General features: G+C 45.1%; 1 protein-coding gene, 1 long non-coding RNA gene and 1 other non-coding gene across 3 annotated transcripts; 2 read left to right on the forward strand and 1 right to left on the reverse strand.

The window, feature by feature from the left end:
* Nucleotides 1-1,468: 1,468 nt before the first annotated feature.
* LOC147318251 (uncharacterized) lies at nt 1,469-8,344 on the forward strand. The gene is made up of 4 exons (XR_015124297.1): nt 1,469-1,621; nt 6,924-7,054; nt 7,492-7,554; nt 7,815-8,344. It is a non-coding gene; the product is annotated as an uncharacterized LOC147318251 (long non-coding RNA).
* Nucleotides 7,603-7,714, forward strand: LOC147318252 (small nucleolar RNA SNORD89). The gene has a single exon (XR_015124304.1). It is a non-coding gene; the product is annotated as a small nucleolar RNA SNORD89 (small nucleolar RNA).
* A 4,214-nt stretch (nt 8,345-12,558) lies between the features above and the next one.
* On the reverse strand, nt 12,559-15,193 carry LOC147318253 (uncharacterized). The gene is made up of 2 exons (XM_086313025.1): nt 14,005-15,193; nt 12,559-13,650 (listed from the first exon to the last, which is right to left on the reverse strand). The coding sequence occupies exon 2, from the start codon at nt 13,639-13,641 to the stop codon at nt 12,763-12,765; it is 879 nt and encodes a 292-aa protein (XP_086169151.1). The 5' UTR covers nt 13,642-13,650; nt 14,005-15,193; the 3' UTR covers nt 12,559-12,762.
* Nucleotides 15,194-21,129: the final 5,936 nt, after the last annotated feature.

The raw sequence follows: 21,129 nt of genomic DNA on the forward strand, positions 1-21,129 counted from the left end.
AGTGAGCGTATGACTCGGTACCCTGACCCACTCGTCACTTTCCACAGAACTCATGCTGACTTCCTGCCACAGCTAACCACTACAAGAAACACCATATTTATACACCAGTGCACCAAATCACAGGCTGTTTCCACATAAGACTGAAAGTCCCAGCCAGGAGACCATCCTGGTATCAGGTTAACGCACACCTGTCCCACAGGCTCCACGCTGAAAATTTACCCACAATGCATTTTCCCTCTAAGTCAAAGACATCAAACTGTGATATGTGCCCTCATACTGATGATCACTGCATCAACAACACTGTGAGTTTTGCAGTGGGTGTTACAGTGTTTGTAGTTTTTCAGCCCTGAAAGTTTTCTGGACTTATGAAGTAAAGAAAATCATTCAAAAGGGTCAAATTTGTAGTTTTAACTCATTTATGTGGAAAACCTTCATTTAAAATGTAAATCTTTGTTTGGCAGACACACTGACCCCGAGGTCATGTGGCTCACTGGCTTCACATCAAACCTGCAGAGTCCAGCTTATCATCATCGCAGTACGTGTGAGGAAGTGTTGGAGTTGGTGCATAGCGGACGCCTTCGGTGGACTCCGCCTCTCGCCCTCGCAGAGCCAGGATAGGCTCCAGAATTTGTGCATACGTTCATTTTTGTATTTCAAGAAAATGATTCGTTAAACGTGTTGGTGGGTTTAAAAATATAAAGAATAAACCTTTCTTCTCTAATTTTATGATTTTGTCAGATTTTAGGATAATCCTTTAATTGTCCCACAAGGAGAAATTTGGTTGTAACAGCAGCCAAAAAGACACATATACAAACAAACAGGACACAGAGCAGAAACATACACAATTTTTCTTACATATTTACATTAAGGACAATCGTTACTATAAACAGAGTACTGTACAGTTATTAAATTAAATTAAATAACTACAGGTAAGAGGCAAACCAGGTTGTAGTGCGAATCGGTTAATTAACTTATTGCAGTTACAGCACAGATGTAAACATCTGTGTTTGTTGGGAGCAGTTCTGATTGTGTAGTCTGACAGCTGCAGGGAGGAAGGACCTGTGGAAACGCTCCTTCATGCATCGAGGATGCAGCAGCCTGTCACTGCAGGAGCTCTGCAGTTCAACAACATCTACATGCATGGGCTGGGAGACTCTGTCCATCGGAGATGTTATTTTGGCCAGAGTCCTTCTGTCTCCCACCCTTGCACTGGGTCCAGGGTGCATCCCAGAACAGAGCTGGGAACAGAGCATTTTAGATCAAAATGTGAGTTTGTGCCCGGAGCACAGCGGGCGTACGCTCCCCGTGGTGCGTCACATCTCCCGACCCTGTCCAGTGGGCTGGGTTCTGGCCCTCGAGCCTTATGTTTGGCTTGTCTGAGGGCTGCAGTTCACACTCCGCGCCAGCCGGTGGCGGTAACGCACCGTGTCGTTGTTTTCCATCCACCAATAAATTTCGAGCAGCCGGGGTGGTGGGCGCTGATTGGTCGGCGGACCGGACTCGCGGCTTCTCATCAGATCAGTCTTCAATAATCAGTCATGATCCGAGCTCCACGTGCGCCTGAGACGTGGACCGGGACCCGACGGGACGCTCCACGCGGACGTGTCCGCGGGGCGACCAGGTGAGCCGTAGGGTTCCCAGGACCCACTTCCGGTGTTTCTGTGTGTTTTATTTCTCTGCTCGTGTTGGTGAATATTCTGCAGATTTAAATGATGTAAGTCAGGACATGCGTGACGTCATTCACAGACTCGGCGCTACATCATAAATAATCCTTCCGGTCGCTTTAGTGTCGTTGTGTAAGTGTCGCGTTTATGTCTCAGTGACCGTGCGTGGATCTACAACAGCTGCTGTGTGGCTCCGCCTGTGGTCCACGGTCACCGCGTCCCACCCTGCTGTCTGCTGCTAACACCTGGGTGTATTTGACACACTCGTGTTTTAGTTTCTTTTTCTCTGTCACATAGAGCAGGGCAGATAAAATATTTATCACCATATACATTTGAAAATGTGCGATAACGATATAACTGACGATATAATTGACACTGGACAAAATACTTTACAACTCCTCAACTTTATTAGTGCAAAACCATCAATGTATGTTCACTTAATCAACCAGCTGTTTTTTTTAATCTGCATTAAAGTTATATAAACATTTAACAGTGCAAATTGCTCGCTAACAGTTTAACCAAAAGGCATTTCCAGTGGAAACCGGCCGACATATCCTCAGCATAACCATGTACAACATCCACAAACCTTAAAAAGAGGCTCTACACACACAATACAGTAATAGACCCTGTGCACGAGACAATGCTAACTTCCTGGTTTGAGACCGGATGTGGGGTTGTACATTTCCGGTAGCTTTACTTTGCGGTCAATCGCTACTGCGAAGATATATCCTCCACAATCATGTCCAAAACTCTAAAACGGAAAGATGGTGTTAAGTTACAAAGAGAAGGTGGGAACACTCACCGCTGCTGTGTCATAAAAAATCTAATGATCAGTTTAAAGAGTTTAGATCGATCAGCTGTTTACATCACTCAACACAAGCAGAGCTGCATCGCTGCAGCAGAAGACACATCGTCCACATGCAGAAGCACATCTCTGTGTAGTGACTGGTCTCATGATTCAAACAGGCAAATGTTCAGCATTCAAACTACAGGTGAAGAACAGTCAAACCAGATGTTTCCCCGTTATGTCGAGATCAGCTCGTCAAGTACACACCTACACCTCCTTCTTGAGCTCTCAGCGAAGGCGGTCGCACTTTCTCCTCTCCTCCTCACCCTTATCTTCCCTGCTTCGCCTCTATGTCCTTGTCTTGTCTTGTGTGAATTTACTTTCCCTGGAAAAGTCTCTCACTGTCGTTCTCTAAACCTAAAAGAGAATTATGGATTTGATCAAAAGACTGACAACACCACGGAACAGAAGTTTGATACCATCATGGGGAGGCTCGCAGCTCTTCAACGGGAGATCGAGAGACCAGCCTCGGAGTGCTAGAATTCGAGCTGCTCACAAAGGAGAAATCAACAATATTCAACATTTGGACACCACGGCGCCAGCTGCAGGCCCAAGGCTGGAGCCCACCAAAACAACTCCCTGATAACGACTGTGTGATGACTATTCTTCCCGCCCCATGAAGGACACCTGGATTGGCTGGTAGACTGTTTACTTAGCCTGATAGGCCGAAGGACACTGTCTCAGCTAAACTATGGACACGCACACACACACACTTGCACTGATAAGCACTCACTCATCCCCCTCCCTTTCCAACGCCTTCGATGCTTGTGCCCTACCGGGGATGATAGCAGTCAACTGGACCAGCACAGATGCTGCAGGACCGGATGCGCTGTCTACGCCGGCTCTCTCTTACCCTTTACCCGCCCCTGTTGCTTGTCTCGTGTTTCTATGGTGTATTGATAGTCATGTGCTTTTGTGCTGAGGTGTTTTTTCTTTCCCACTAGGAGCTCAGTCTGAGTGGAGTTTTTTTTCTCCTCCTCTTACCTCATGTAGTGTATTTTCGTTGTTTTTTTCCTATCAGCCTACCTTCTGACATGTCTGCCCAATGTGATGTTTGTGTAAAGTTGGTCAGAAGGTTCCTTTGTGAGTGCGCATGCGCCATTAGCGTGCTGCCTGCTGTAACCCTAAGGCTACGTTCACACTGCAGGCGAAAGCGCATCAAATCCGATTTTTTTGACCCTATGCGACCCATATCCGATCATGCTATGACAGTGTGAACGGCACAAATCCGATATTTTCAAATCCGATCTGGGTCACTTTCGTATGTGGTACTGAATCCGATACATATCCGATGTTTTAGAAAGCGACTGCTGTGTGAATGGTCAAGTCGCATTAAATCCGCCTTTTACGTCACCGACACAAGACTGAAGCCAATTATCAGCGCCAGAGAAGCGCCCGAGAAGACATCGTGAACGCTTCCTGGCCATCCAGTGTAGATGTCAGTGAAACTGTTGGGAAGACAACGTGAACATTTTATTTGTCCTGTATAATCTGCAGATTCTGACAGAAATCTGCAGCTATCCTTTGAAGCACCGCTCCTCTCTTAAACGGCAATAAGGATCATTATTAGGTTATTTACATTATTATGTAAATAACAAAATAACTTAAAGCAAAAATTGGGAAACGTGAAGACCGAAGTCTTTATATTAAGGGCCATCAGTCAAACAATACTGTTGCTCTGGGTCTAAACAGAGCGCGTTGTGTGTGACATCTTCTTTTGCGCATGCGGGCCGCTTTGAGCGTTCACACTAGAGCACGTTTGCTGTCGCATTTTATTTGTAGTGTGAACGAGCAGACAAAAACATCGGATTTGATCAAAAAATCGGAATTGAGCATTAAGACCTGCAGTGTGAACGTAGCCTAATTTCCCTCGAGATGAATAAAGTATTCTGATTCTGATACACAGCATGTTAACAAACCGTGAAAAAAGCCACACAAAAAACGAATGACTGCTGGTAACGGTTTCTATACATTAGTATGTAGGAAGGGTATGTTGTGACTTACCTTCAAAATTACAGCGGTCCCTCGCTATAACGCGGTTCACCTTTCACCTCGCTGTTTCAGAATTTTTAGTGCAAGTTTGCTGCTTATTTTTACAGCACATTGTGTCCTGTGTCCTGATCGCTGCAGACGATCTCCTCCGTCTCTCCTGTACAGTCCAGAATCGCTGCATCGATGCTAGCAGTGTGACTCTGCAGTGCAGTGCTGTATGTCCACGATGTCCACCAAACGTTTTGCATCGTCAAAAATAAAATCGGCTCCTTGATTTCACCTCTCGCTGGTTATTTTTAGAACATAACACCCGCGATAAACGAGGGACAGCTGAGAAATATAACATTTGAATCCTTTTCTCTTTTGCTCTGAGGCGCGGGGAAAATATCGACAAGTCGATGAACATCATTTACAGATATGTTGGGTAAATGCCCGAGACATCTATAGAAATGTAAATCGCCGCTTGATTCATTTGCTTAAATTGTTTTGGACCATAAACAAGGCGCGAATAGGACACCGGAAACACAGCTCCCCACAGGAGTTTCCACACCGGACGTAGCATATGCTAACGTGCACATAGTCTATATTATGTTGAAGCACACTACGTATCACTCCGCGAGGCTCCGCCTACGATAGCCGTAACGCTCCAACAATCCATCAAGCGGTGCGGCTTCGTAGCTCAGCAAAGTCGTACTGAAACATCTGACAGATTTTCGAGCGCCGTGCACATAAAATCGTTTCGAGGTCAGTAAACACAACCAGAGTTCATACATAAGGCACACGGGATTATAAGGGGCTCTGTCGACTTTTCAGATTTTAAGTGCGCCGTATTTTCCAAACAACACGGTAATAACGGCGGCCCGCTAGCATGCTCTACCAAAAATAGTGCTTTGTTGTGTATCTGATGGACGAAAGCCAAACCAGTTCCACACCAGTGAAGCTGCAGCATTTTTACAAACCAGTTCTGGTTCATCCGTTTCATTCAACGATCCACTTTCGTCCTCCTCATTCTGCGTCGCCGCCATGATTTTTCCGCCGTGTGCGTATGAAAACAAAGGCACTGCGCATGCACGTTTTACCCATATTCTATCGCCATGTTTCATTTTCCTATCATTGCCCAACATGACACCGGTGCTACCGTGAGCGGTATGATAAGATAAGATAACTTTTATTAGTCCCACACGTGGGAAATTTGTTTTGTCACAGCAGGAAGTGGACAGTGCAAAAGTTATGAAGCAAAAATTAGAATACAATAAGAATAAATACAGTACAGAATAGAATAGAATAAATACTATATACATTAGAATAAAATAGAATAAAATATACAATAAGATAAAAATAGAATACAAATGCTATACAACTGAGTAAAAATACGATGCCAGAAAAGTATTGCACATGTGTGGATGTGTGTGTTTGTTCAGTTAAAGTCTTTATTATGGAGTCTGACAGCAGTGGGGAGGAAAGACCTGCGAAATCTCTCCGTCCCACACCGTGGGTGCCGCAGTCTCCCACTGAAGGAGCTGCTCAGTGCTGTCACAGTCTGCTGCATGGGGTGGGAGATGTTGTCCATGAGGGATGACAGCTTAGCCGCCGTTCTCCTGTCACTCACCACCTCCACTGGGTCCAGAGGGCATCCTAGAACAGAGCTGGCCCAGCCCTACTGTCACAGTTCAGCGTTGTTTGTCCGTCGCTTCTCCCGCCCTGATCTCTGTCCTTCAGTCCAGCGTCAGTAATGGAAATGAACCAACGGGCTGTCCGGCTCACAGCGGGTAATCTGCCTGGTATGCCAGATTACCCGTCCGGTGCCGGGAGGCAGACGGCTTGAGTGGAGGCTGACGGAGAGGCGAGTTTCCTAAAAGAGATCAGCCTTGCGATGTTACCGCACTTCACTGAGGCTCAGCCTTCAGCAGGTGTTTTGGAGACTGCTGATCAGAATTATTGACGGTTACAGATGTAAAAAGGACCCCGTGGGTCTCTGTGTCACAGTGTACTGTAATCCAGATGTGACAGTAGCGAAGGTGTCCAGCAGGTGTGGCTGTGGAGCTGCTGTCAGGTGCAGTTCTGCCTCAGCGTCTCAGGCCCTCACAAACACCAACACTGTAGCTCCCTAACAACTGAAACCATGTTGTGGACTCAGCTAAACTACATTTATTGTTTTTATTTGTTAATTTGATAAAATTCCTTTATGGGCGTGTTTATTGTGTTCGAATATCTTTGCTGCGTTTTATAAATCTGGCGTTTGTCATAAATACAGTGATATTGGAAAAAAGACAAACGAATGAAAAGCCACTCTGGAAACCTGCTGAAGCTGAAGCTCAAAATGAAGACTAGTAAGAAAATAGGGGGCGGGGCTTTATTCATGTTTGAATGCCTTTGAGACTCCGAACGTTTATTTCAGTTTTTCTTTGCTGACTCTGCAGACTGTAATGGAGGCTCCGGCCAGCAGGGGGCAGCAGGTGGTTTTACCTGAAGTCATTACAGCTGAAGTTCTGTGTCTGTGAATGATGCATGCTGGGAAAACGGACCGCGAGCCGCTGTGACATCGGCACAGGTGAGCGGGTGGGTGGGATTCTGGGACGTGCTCAGACTGAGGTGTGTCACATGACCCTGCTGCTCTACAGGGTCCACCTCACTCAGCTGAGAGCAGGAAACGAAGCAGGAGCCGGGGAGTCTGCTCGTCCTCAGTGTTTACATGAAACTAATAATACGATTGTCAATAATCAATGAACCAATGTCTCTGACTCCTCTTAAATCTGACTTCTTTAAAGTTCACCCAAAAACACTAAACCTCCACCGTCAAATGTCGCTCTGCCTGGAAGTGATGTAATAAAAGGCCGACTGAAGCCCCTCCCACAGCAGTCTGTTCACAGAGGGGAGGGGCCGTGACAAAACCGGACTGAAGCGTACTCTGATCCAGGCGGCACGTGGCGTCCACGACTTCCACGGAGTCCACGGCTACAATCTAACCATCAGTTTGTGTTCTTGCAGGTGGCTCTGCTCTCTGATTTGATCCTGAGCTGTGATGTCATCGGTGGCGCCTCAGCCACAAAGGTGAGGTTTGATGTGAGTGTGTGGTGATGTCGCAGGGTGGGCGGGTCTTCTGGGAGATGATGTGAACAAAAGGCCGAATTGTAGCGCCCCCGCCAGGCAGTGTGTTCTCAGAGCGGGGCGCCGTGACAAAGATCGACCGAAGCGTTCGTCTGATCCCAGAACGTCACGTGACCAGACAGCTGACTGAGCAGGTTGGGTCACGTGACCGTGACAGTTTTATTCCCATGTTCAGCAAACTTCCTGTTTTTCTTCTTCTGCAGTTTCCTGACGGCGTCCTGTGTGAGCGCGGTGTCGGGATGGTCTGTGGCTGTGCCGCAGTAAAGAGGAGGAGTTCTGATCACGCGCCTCTGCGGTCTGTGAGCTCTGATCCAGACTCTCCCAGCTGTGTCGTTCCAGCCAGTTTGGGACAATTTGTTTTTAATTTGCTGTTTAAATGTTTTTAAACAGCCAAATGCAGCAAATCTCACACTGATCAAAACTCTGCAAACTAATGTTCAGTATATTTATTTATGCATGGGAATGAAAAAACTGGAAATAAATTATTAAATATATGAATGATTAAATTACAGTTCTATTAATTTGACACACTTGTTCAAATTTAAATAGACTGGCGAGGAAATGATTAAGACGTAAACCTGAGGGGGGCTAAATAAGTATAAACATAAGTGTATACTTCTGCCTACTGCTTTTCAAACAGCTGAATGGATGATGTTATGGACTGTTGGTGAATGTATATGTTCGAAATAAAAATGAACTGAACATTGAATAAATTACTGATTTACAATTTAAATTCATGACACATTTAAAAGATTATTTAATGATGTGTTTGATTCATTTTGGGACTCCTGGCCCTCCATATTAAATGGTTATGGGAGATGCCCCCAAGGGTGGTGGAGAATGACCGAGCTAAGATCCTGTGGGACTTCCAGATACAGACGGACAAAATGGTGGTGGCTAACCAACCGGACATAGTGGTGGTAGACAAACAGAAGAAGACGGCCGTAGTGATCGATGTAGCGGTTCCGAATGACAGCAACATCAGGAAGAAGGAACACGAGAAGCTGGAGAAATACCAAGGGCTCAGAGAAGAGCTCGAGAGGATGTGGAGGGTGAAGGTAACTGTGGTCCCCGTGGTAATCGGAGCACTAGGTGCGGTGACTCCCAAGCTAGGCGAGTGGCTCCAGCAGATCCCGGGAACAACATCGGAGATCTCTGTCCAGAAGAGCGCAGTCCTGGGAACAGCTAAGATACTGCGCAGGACCCTCAAGCTCCCAGGCCTCTGGTAGAGGACCCGAGCTTGAAGGATAAACCGCCCGCAGGTGCGAGCTGGGAGTAATTATGTATATCTGTATCTCATATATACAGTGTTGGTCAAGTTACTTGAAAAAAGTAATTAGTTACTAATTATTAATTACTTCTTCAAGAATGTAATCCTGTTACTTTCCTGATTACTTACTTTCAAAAGTAATTAGTTACGTTAATACTTAGTTACTTTTAAAAAACATGATGCTCCACCTGAATATGTAGTAAAGCAACAGACCCTTCAGCCCAGTTCTATTTATTCTGCATAATCATCATATAAAAGTCTCTTTTTAAAACTTGTTTTACTCTGTTAACTTGATGCATCCAGCAAAAACTAAATTCTGACTGAAGAAGCGTGTTTAACACTGAAACCTGTGTTCTGCATATTCCAGCATAAAATAAAATCATGTGTTTTGGAACCTGCTCTGTCAAACAGATGCAAGTAAAACAGAAGAAATGAATGAAATCAAAGACTCAGCAGCTCTTAAATCTATTGTCAGCTGTTTAGCAGGAGTGGGGCGGGTGGAGGTCTGCCCACAGCGGTCATGTCAGTGGGAGGATCCGTGGGTTTCTCTGTGAATGTCACATTCCCGTGGCAGCGTGCTCGCTGCTCGCTCAGATTAGAAGTTTAATTTTTTGCTGTAGAAAGAAGTTTTCTTCCCACAGAGTGAACAGCGGACGCTGTTTCTGTTATTTTTATGGAATCAAACTCAAAGTAATGTGATTACTTCCACACTTTAAACGCTGCATGGTCGTACATCAGTGAGCCAGGCTGTCGTTCCCACATCCCTCAAATCATTCCTGTACCGAAGAAGTCGTCTCACTCCTGCTTTAACGACTACCGTCCGGTCGCACTCGCCTCCGTCACTATATACAGAAAATTTCTTTCCATTGCTTTGCCAATGACATTCAAATATATTTCCCTTTGAGCTTGAATGTCACAGATCCATTGCACACATTGTTTAATTGTCTTCATGATGTCAGAGTCTGGTAATCTCAAAACTCTCTCACTTTGAATGAGAGTAAAGCTGAAGTTATTGTCTTTGACAGCCATAAATCTACAGCCGTATCCCTCTGAACTAACTGATACCCTTGGCCCTCTGCTAGCTACCTCTCTAGAGACTCAGGGGGACTCTTGGATAGCTCCTTCAAATGAGAGAAACAAGTATCCACAGTGGTTAAATCAAGTTTCTATCAGCTATGTCAGATTTCTAAAGCCAAGCCTTTGCTTTCCCCCAAGGACCTTGAGAAGCTGATTCGTGCATTCGTTACTTCGAGACTAGACTGCTGTAACTCCCTTTTTTGGCCTCCGTCACTCCTCTCTCTACCGTTTGCATTAGTACAGAACGCTGCTGCACGCCTTTTATCAGCTGCCAGAATGCATGATCACATGACTCCGGTTTTAGCACTAAGATCCTCTAATCAGATGCTCTTAATGCAGCCTAAGTCTAGGCTGAAACAGAGGTGATCGTGCCTTTGCTATTGCAGCACCTAGACTGTGGAACAATCTTACTGCCATTCGCTCTTCTGAGTCTATTCAGTCTTTTAAAGACTCTTCTTTTTACTTTGGCCTTGACTTAAGTTAGTTGATCATCATTTGGCAAGCTGCTATGTTTGTGTTGGAGGTTATGTATGGGAATCTCAGGAGCAGGGCCACGCCTCCAAACGTGCTCCTTCCGGTTGTCATCTATATAGGTGCCCCCAGTTCTGCAAGCTGTGCACCTCCCTCCTTGTTCTCAATTCTGTAACACGGGGATCTGCCAGGCCCAGGAGCCGTCGCCAGTCCCCATCGAGGCCTTCCCCAAACCGCAGCTCAATTGATGTCAAAGCATTACCTACTAAAACGCTGTCAAACCTAAAATGAGGGCGTGGGCCCAGCGAGTGAAATGGTAAATTATTTTACTCGCTCTTAGTTTGTGAAGCACTTTGATCGACATTGTTTTTAAATGTGCTGTATAAATACATTTTGATTTGCTCGCATGAAGCTTTGAACGGTTAAGACATCTCTTCCCTCCGACCTGGACCCGTTTCAGTTCACATACTGACTGCACACCATCACACAGCTCCAACCTTTTCATCAAGTTTGCAGCCGACACAGCTGTGGTAGGTCACATCAGCAACAACGATGAGGCCTACTACAGGACTGAAGTTAAACATCTGGCCAAGTGGTTCAGCAACAACAACCTGTCCCTGAATGTGGAGAAGACTAAGGAGATCATCACAGACTGCAGGAGAACTCACACTCTGCACACCCCACTAACCATCAATGGTGTTGCTGTGGAGGGTAGGCAGCACCAAGTTCCTGCACATCTCTCCTGGTCAGCAAAGCCCAACAGCGACTCTACTTCCTCTGCAAACTGAGGACAGCGAGAGCATCAACCTCCACTATGAGCAGCTTCTACAGAGGCACCATGGAGAGCATCCTCCCAGCTGCATCACTGTGTGGTGTGGCTCCTGGGTGCTGCTGGAAACAGCTACGACGGGTAGTGAGAGCAGCAGAGAGGATCGTGGGTACCTCTGTTCCCTCCCTCCAGGACATCTACTGCACCCGTCTCACCTGAAAGCTCTCTGCATCACAGGTGACTCCACCCATCCGTCCAACAGCTTCTTCAGTTTGCTGCCATCAGGAAGGAGACTGAAGAGCCTCGAGGCCAGAACCAGCAGACTGAGAGACAGCTTCATCCATCAGGCTGTCAGGATGCTGAACTCTCTCTCACACCACCTCCAGACCTGCATCCACCTCTCCCCTCTGAACCCCCTAGGCATACAAAACTCTGAACCTCCACCATCGCCCTTTCACTGGCGGGGAGCAGATCGATCAAACCTTCGGCCGGTGGATCCGGTTGTCGTGGAAGTCTCTGACCCAGCTCCCGGCAAATAAGACCTTTATTTTGAAGGATTTCTTTTCATTGGATTTCCTCTGTCTAACTGAAACCTGCACATCACCCGGTGAGTTAAGCAGCTTTTCTGAACTGCCAGCTGCCGGCTGTGCATCTTTTAGTGCTCTGAGAGCTTCTTGTCGCAGCGGAGGGTTAGCTGCTGTTTTTAAAGCCCACTTCAACCTTAAGCAGCGATCCTCATCGACATGCACCAGCTTTCAGCTCTGTTTCTGTGAACTCCCCTTCGCTGCTGTGTGCAGTAGTTTACCGGCCTCTTAGATATAATAAGGATTTTTTTTATCCAAGTGACTTCCTAGCTGACTGTGCATCACGATACGACCAGATCCTGCTGCTCAGTGATTTTAATATCCACCTGTGTTACCCAGAGAAGCTCCTGGGACTTAGTGAACTCTTTTAATCTCATTCAGCTTGTTAAGGGTGCCACATTATCTTCGGTGTTATCATATCATCTGTCTGTAACTTACACGTCGAGGATGCTGTATTCTCTGACCAAGTTGCTGCTCATAGTCCTGCTGTTAAACGGGTTCCACCTGTGCGACGCCGTCGTGCCTTCGGCTCAGATACTGCTGAGCATTTTTCTACACAGGACATATGAAGGCCCTCCTCAGATGTACTGTTTGATTGGTCACGATGAACCTGAGTCCAAAGAGGACGTACCTACTGCTGTGATTACTGCGAGGTTCAGTGTGAACTCGGGTTTCTGCTAAATGAAGTCATGTATTGATCCTGCTGAGCTCACCTTACTCTGCTAACAAGCAACAGATGAAGCTTTGACACACGACACAGAGAGATTTCAGATGCTAAACAGACTTTATTGAAAGAGAGACAATAAACAGAATAAAGTGATTCAGAGCTAATCAATCAGATTGGTTGGAGGATCAATGATCGCTGGTGCAGACAAACCTCTGAGATCACAGTGATTGAACATCATTAAAGAAAAAAGACATCATCAGACCTCTGGGTTTCTGCTCAGTGAGCGTGCTCACTTCTTTTACCATGACCGCTCTCACTGATGATAGCACAGGTAGACGGGAGCAGCTCTTGGGTTGCCTGTGTTGAGGTTTTCTGGGTTCACTTTGAGCCCGTCATTGTCATACGCCTGCTTAGCTGCTGGGTCGGCGAGCACGGTGACGGCCTTGATGGGAGCGCTGCCGCTGTCTTTCTTGTACCACAGGAACACCTCCTTTCCCTCGGTGCCCTCGTTCAGATCCTGGTTCACGATTTCATAGCCTTGGTCTTGGAGGCTCTTTTGCTTGACATCACTGGAGGAGATTTCCAGCTCACTGATGGCGTCCTTGGGGTCCTTGGTTTGACGGTACCAGATGAAGATGTAGGGCCCTCCTGCTCCCCTGTTGGTGTCTTCATCCACCCGGATGTAGCCATCATTGAAGTTGTCATCATCTTCCTCAAATTTAGCAGTGGCCCTGATGTCACAGATGTAGGTGGGGTTCTCTCTCTTCAACCACAGATAGATCCAGTTTCCTCCAGCACCACGGTTCAGGTCACAGGCCAGTCTCTCCCAGCCCAGTTTATACTTGTAGGGTTCATCTCCTGCTTGTACAGAGACATCGAGTTTCCTGATGGGAACATCGTACTTTAAGGAACCTTTGTAGTACCACAGGTAGACAGAACCTCCACATGCCCCCTCGTTCAGGTTTTTGTCGATCTTTTTGAACCCTGCACTGGACAGACCCGTGGACATCTCATCGTGGAAGGAAATCTGAATCCTGGTAATTGCATGATCGCCTTTTTTGTACCAGAGGTAGACGAAGTTTCCCCCGGCTCCTTCGTTCAGATTAACAAAGATTTTCTTGAAGCCTTGTTCACGGAGCGCAAACTCCTCGGCTTTGTTCAAAGACACTTGGAGCTCAGCGATGAAAGACATTATGGGTTCCTGCACCAAACAGAGTTGAACGAATCAAGAATCAATCCAGATATAAAAAGGTTTTAACAAGGGGAATCAGGATAGTATGTAATAATGGCAACAGCGCCAACTAAGAAGCTCTTTAAAAGGAAAAAATGCCAACAGAACAATCTGCACACAATCACAGCATCCTTGTGTTTTTATGATATTACAGTCTCCACTCTGAGCCTGAAACCATTAAACTGAACCCAGAGGAACATATGGGAAAAATAGCTTATTACCACCTTTAATTAATAAGATGATACCAAAGTCTTGGGAGATGATTTTCACCAGAGTAAAATAAAGAGTGAAATGAGGACGCCGAGTGAATGGTGGCAGACTTACGTGTGTGCAGACGTGGTCGGCTGGATGAGGTTTGCTGGACGGCTGCTGATCTCACACAGAAACATCCACATTTAAATACACAGCAGACATGTGATCATAGTCACAATATCAACACACGTGACTGATCGTCATCAAAAACCATGGGCAGCTATTAAGGATTGTACTGGAATGACTGACGATGATTATTGTGAGTTATACTGAAAAGGAAAAATAACAAGCGTTAAATAAACAAAGAAGGGTTCAAACATTACTGATTATGTGTTTAAAGTTTTATGTGTTCATCATTTCTGTCTAATAAAACAGTCCAAGTTTGGGAAATGAGGAAATGAACAGAGTGGAAAGAAGTAGCACGATCAGCACTGTGGCAGCACAGCTGATCCACTTTCAATTCTCACATGAGAAATGAAAGTGAAATAATAAAACAAATCAGTAGATTTGTTTTATTATGAAACAAATCTACTGAATTCATGTTTAACTGCAGTTTTTCTTTAGAGTTGGACTTTCCTGATCTTGTTTCCTCCTTCATAAAGTCCACGTTGTCCATTTTGGGTAACCAACATAAAGAAAGATAAAGATTTCTTTGCTCAGTGCTCTGGCATTGTAAAGTGAAGCTGGAGCAGGGCTAACGTTTCAGCAGACTAGCACACACAGAATAAAATGTGTGAGTATGAAAGTGTGACAGGCGGACTAGGCTGGTAGAGAGTGTTGGACTCTGTACTGGTTTAGATCTTTGGATAGAAGGGAAGCACTGGGAGTAGTGGTCACCAGAAGCGGGTTTCTAAGAAGAGAGGAGAGCAGTGGGAGCTGAAGGTTACTGCTGGTGAGGTGGGAATTCTGAACAAGGCCGAGAACATCTGGAGACAGCGTTGTCAATACGTGGAACTACTAGATACTGCAACCACAACACGGGGAGCTGATTTATCGCTGTGGGTAAGCAGATAATGTGCCAGCTGATGAACGTGTTCCTCTGTGAGCTGCAGCCGTGTCTGGCAGGCCCTGAGCAGCCGGGAAAACAGGACGGCTGGGTGACTGTGAGGCCCCAGGTGCACCACCAACCTGTTCATGTGTCTAGCTAGCCTAACGATTTCTGCCCAGTGGCTCTTACTCCAGTCATCTCGAAGTGTCTCGAGAGGACTCCCAGCCACATTCAATCTCCACCAGTTTGCATACGGGAAGAACAGATTCAATTCAATTCAATTCAATTCAATTTTATTTATATAGCGCCAAATCACAACAAAAGTCGCCTCAAGGCGCTTTCATAGATACAGAGAAAAACCCAACAATCATATGACCCCCTATGAGCAGCACTTTGGCAACAGTGGGAAGGAAAAACTCCCTTTTAACAGGAAGAAACCTCCGGCAGAACCAGGCTCAGGGAGGGGCGGGGCCATCTGCTGCGACCGGTTGGGGTGAGAGAAGGAAGGCAGGATAAAGACATGCTGTGGAAGAGAGACAGAGATTAATAACAGATATGATTCAATGCAGAGAGGTCTGTTAACACATAGTGAGTGAGAAAGGTGACTGGAAAGGAAAAACTCAATGCATCATGGGAATCCCCGGCAGCCTACGTCTATTGCAGCATAACTAAGGGAGGATTCAGGGTCACCTGGTCCAGCCCTAACTATATGCTTTAGCAAAAAGGAAAGTTTGAAGCCTAATCTTGAAAGTAGAGATAGTGTCTGTCTCCTGAATCCAAACTGGAAGCTGGTTCCACAGAAGAGGGGCCTGAAAACTGAAGGCTCTGCCTCCCATTCTACTTTGAAATACTCTAGGAACAACAAGTAGGCCTGCAGAGCGAGAGCCAAGTGCTCTAATAGGGTGATATGGTACTACAAGGTCATTAAGATAAGATGGGGCCTGATTATTTAAGGCCTTGTATGTGAGGAGCAGGATTTTGAATTCTGGATTTAACAGGAAGCCAAAACAGGAGAAATCTGCTCTCTCTTTCTAGTCCCTGTCAGGACTCTTGCTGCAGCATTTTGGATCAGCTGAAGGCTTTTCAGGGAGTTTTTAGGACTTCCTGATAATAATGAATTACAGTCGTCCAGCCTGGAAGTAATAAATGCATGAACTAGTTTTTCAGCGTCACTCTGAGACAGGATATTTCTAACTTTAGAGATGTTGCACAAATGGAAGAAAGCAGTCTTACATATTTGTTTAATATGTGCGTTGAAGGACATGTCCTGGTCAAAAATGACTCCAAGGTTCCTCACAGTGTTACTGGAGGCCAAGGTAATGCCATCCAGAGTAAGAATCTGCTTAGATACCATATTTCTAAGCTTTTCAGGGCCGAGTACAATAACCTCAGTTTGATCTGAATTAAGAAGCAGAAAGTTAGCGGCCACCCAGGTCTTTATGTCTTTAAGACATTCCTGCAGTTTAACTCATTGGTGTGTGTTATCTGGCTTCATGGACAGATAGAGCTGGGTGTCATCTGCATAGCAGTGAAAATGTATGCTATGTCTTCTAATGATGCTGCCTAAGGGAAGCATGTATAATGTAAACAGAATTGGTCCTAGCACTGAACCCTGTGGAACTCCATAATTAACCTCAGTGTGTGAAGAGGACTCTCCATTTACATGCACAAACTGGAGTCTATTAGATAGATATGATACAAACCACTGCAGTGCAGTACCTGTAATACCTACAGCATGTTCTAATCGCTCTAATAGGATATTATGGTCGACAGTATCGAACGCTGCACTGAGGTCTAGCAGGACAAGCACAGGTTCTCTTCTTATTTTCTCAAACTCAACAGTAACAAATCCGAGCTCCTCTTGGTCGGCACTAAATCTACATTATCCAGAACCAACAGTTTCTCTGTTACTATCAATAACTCGCCGGTCTTTGTTTCTTCCTCTGTGAAAAGCTTGGGTGTCATCCTCGACAGTACTCTATCTTTCAATTCACACATTAATAATATTACTCGGTTTGCATATTTTTAATTGCGCAACATTAATCGTCTCCGTCCTTTCCTCACCCCACATGCTGCTGCCATTCTTGTCCACAGCCTTGTTACTTCCTGGATTGATTATTGTAATTCACTTCTTTTTGGTCTTACTCAAACATCCATCCACAAGCTCCAACGCGTCCAGAACTCTGCTGCCCGTATCATCTCCAGGACCCCTTCTGTCCACCACATCACTCCTGTCCTGCAGCAGCTTCATTGGCTTCCAGTCAAATATGGCATCAATTTCAAAATACTCTTGTACACATTTAAGGCTGTTCATCATCTCTCTCCTCCATATCTCTCTGACCTGGTTCGGATCACCGCCCCATCTCGGTGTCTCAGATCTTCTTCTTCCCTTTCTCTCTATGTCCCCTCCGTCTTGCCACCATGGGGAGCTTTCAGCTGCTCCTCGACTCTGGAATTCCCGACCTCCTGATTTAAGAAATATCTCTTCCTTCTCTCTCTTTAAGTCCCAATTCAAAACTCACTTGTTCAAAACAGCTTATCCCACATAACCTCTCCACTCTGCTATTTTACATTTGTTTTATGTCTTATGCTTTTATGATTGTGTAAACTGTTTGCGTTTATGTTCCTTTTATTATTCTACCTTGTACAGTGTCCTTGAGTGTTCTGGGCGCTTTCAAATAAAATGTATTATTATGTTTGTTTTTCTTATTAGTAAAAACCATCAAGAAGTCCCAGCAGCAGGAGACACACACACACGTATAAACATTCAACTTTCACAATCCATCACAAACATTATCACTCAGTTATCAGTAATGGAACATAAAGCGAACATGTCACACGTACACATACGCAACTTATGAGTGATTTCACACTTCTCTAATTTCTACACATGGTTGACCAATCACAGCCCTGCTCTTGCCAGCTCACATCCTATAAAACGGCTGCATTGACCTGAGTGACTTGAACCAATCATTTTCCTTTCACGTTGGTCCACAGAGGTGTGTTTCACACTCATGTTACAACATTTGAAAAACCCACTAAGGGGGAGACGGGAGGAACTCCTGATAGTTCTGGCTCTTCTCAGGGAAGTTTTGACCTGCCAGCATCTTTGTGAGTGAAGTGGGTGAAGAGGCCGGCACATTGGTTTCTGCTAATTAGACGTTCTTGTAAAACGTCTAATTAGGCAGACGTGCAGGTCGTGTAACTCAAGGGTAGCTTCTCTGTCTAGCTTCTCTGATCCAGCTCGTGTCACTTACCTAACAATTACTCACAGCAGTTTTTACCAGTTTTGCAATCTTCATTCTATCCCCTTAAATTTAAAAAACGTTGTCATCGTGTCTGCTTACAATAGAGAGCATGTGTCAAAAAAGGAAAAATAAAATAACACTGTCCGTGGTTTAAAAAGTGAGCAGTCTGCCTCACCTGTGAACTCGGTCAGCTAGCGTAGTCAGGTGGCTGCGCTAACTTATTAGCTGAATGAATTCAGTAAATTTGTTGTTTTTAGTCAAGTAGTTAAGATAAGATAAGATAAGATAGAACTTTATTAATCCCTCGGGTGGGTTCCTCTGGGAAATTCGACTTCCAAAAAAAAGCACAGTTTTTAGTTTTTCAAATGTTTAAAATATTTGTGTAAAGTTTCAAAAAGAAATAGAAGCAAAACCAAAAATAATGAGTTAACTGTTGTGCATGACGTCACTGCAACAACCTGTGAGCAACTGATGAAAGACATTTTACTTTCACTGTTTTGTGTTTCTCACCTGAATCAGTTACACTAAAGACTAATATCTTTAATGTTCAAATTTTTCCCTGAAATCAAAACCTTCCAAAGATGACTTGACAAAATGAAATTATGCTTTTAAAGTAGCAGGTACTCAATATGGAAAATACTGAGGCTGAGGTAAGTGGTAAGTGGAGGTAAGTGACGGAAGTGAGAGGTAAGTGACGGAAGTGATGTTGTAGGTGACGTCAGACGCCGGAGATTTTGGCGGAGAAAAAGCAAATGGTAGCATAGAGTTTAACAAAGGTTTTCCAAGCTTCAGTATTTCCAAATATACTAATCAATTGTCATATAACTAACAACATCTGTTTTATCATCTCTAACACCCTGGAGGACAACGGGGAGAGTTTAGACGCTCTCCAAGATTACATCGACCGCTGTTTTCAAGATTTAGTAATGCATAAGGCCCAGAGTGCATCTTCCCCGGCCAAAATCGAGACGCCGTCATCGAAGAGAAGTCGCCAGGCAGACTCCCCCGGTACAACATCGCCTGCCGGCAAAGACATCGCAGAAATCCTGGAGTCCATCGACAAGCGATTGTCCAGTTTCGATGCGAGGCTGTCCCTGGTGGAGATTTTACACCGGGAATTTAAATCTCTGAGAGAATCCCTGGAATTCAGCCAGCGGCAGGTGGAAACGCTTGCCGCTGAAAATGCCACGCTACGGGAGTCGGTTAAATCTCTCACCGATAACGTGACCCAGCTAAACATTGAAAATAAAAAAATAAAAGAGTCCGTTATCGATCTACAAGCCCGTAGCATGAGAGATAATCTTGTGTTTTCTGGTATTCCAGAAACTGCCGGAGAGGACGCAGAGGCAACGGTGAAAAGCTTCATTAAAATCCACCTGAAGCTGCCGGAGGACACCGTAAAGAACATCGACTTCGATAGAGTACATCGCTTGGGGGGCGCGCGGTCGCGGACCGGGAGACCACGGCCTATTGTGGCCAAATTCAGCCAATTCAAACAAAAGGAACAGGTGAAGAGTCGCGGCAGAGAGCTGAAAGGAACGGACTTCAGCGTGAACGACCAGTTCCCCAAAGAGATCCTGGAACGACGCAAGGTCCTGTTCCCAGTTCGACGTAGCTTTATCCAGAAAGGCTCCCGTGCTGTCATCGCTGTGGACCGGCTCTACGTGGACGGACAGCTGTACCGCGACCCCGGCACCACACCGTGGTTATACTGACTGCACTCCAGATAAGAACCCGCTACACTCTTTTCTTATTCATTCACACTCTCTCCTTTAAAATGTGTTTAACCTAGTAATATCAGTAGGATGTCATAGCAGATATAACACCGTCACCCTCCGTCATTACTTTAATTGGAATGTTTCCGTTTCGTTTCCTTTTTTTTGTTGTCGCTCACAGTTCATGTGGTTTCTTTCTTTCTCTTGTCTTTCACTGCTGTGATCACCTACTTCCCCACTCACCTACAAACAACACCCTCTATTTCTCCATATTTTCACAACACGATCACGCAAACACATCAGCTCAACGGCAGCACATTCACAACAGCCTCACAGCACGCACAGACTTGCAGGACACATAAGCAAGCCACGCTTGTTCATATTAGTGAATATTCACACACATAGTCAGACTTATGGAGTCTCTCACCACACTTCTTTTTCTCTTTCTATTTACAAACAAGGGATGTTTCCATATTCTCTCCACCTGTCTAAACGAAACACCCAGCATACATCATTAGACATACACGCACAATTAAGGGCATGCTGAGGTTTGTCACATGGAATGTAAATGGAGCTGGCACCAGAGGAAAGAGGTTAAAAATATTTAACCAGCTTAAAAAACTACAGGCAGATGTTGTTTTATTACAAGAAACTCACAGACCTGTCACAGGTTTAAATGAACTTAAAACACCTGAGTTTCCTAACGTGTTTGCAGCCGGTTATAATTCTAGACAACGGGGAGTAGCAATTTTAATACATAAAAATGTTAATTTTACAGTACTCGATACAGTTATAGATCCAGAGGGTAGATTTCTAATTATTAAACTATCAATATTGAACAAAAAACTATGTATTGTTAGTATATATGGTCCAAATGTTGATGAACCCTCATTCTTCCACGGTTTTTTTAGTGCACTCTCTGAACACCTTGATTGCACACTCATTCTTGGCGGTGACCTCAACCTTGGACTAAATGAAGAAATGGATAGGCTCAACACAACAGGAACTCAGCGTAATTGGCAGTCCACAAATATGATCAAACAGTATATGAGCGACTTTGGTCTTTGCGATGCATGGCGCTCTCTTCACCCCACCAGTAAGGAATATACTTTTTTCTCGCATGTTCATCACTCTTACTCTCGTCTGGATTATTTTTTGGTCAGCAGCTCACTGCTGTGTGACATTTCAGACACTGAGATTCATCCTATAGCTGTCAGCGATCATGCTCCCGTATCCTTAACACTAA

The sequence above is a fragment of the Aulonocara sp. 'chitande type north' Nkhata Bay genome, linkage group LG12, assembly GCF_057382095.1.
Source record: "Aulonocara sp. 'chitande type north' Nkhata Bay isolate Kocher_YH1m ecotype deep benthic linkage group LG12, A_spYH_male_GT1.1, whole genome shotgun sequence".
NCBI classification, from domain to species: domain Eukaryota; kingdom Metazoa; phylum Chordata; class Actinopteri; order Cichliformes; family Cichlidae; genus Aulonocara; species Aulonocara sp. 'chitande type north' Nkhata Bay.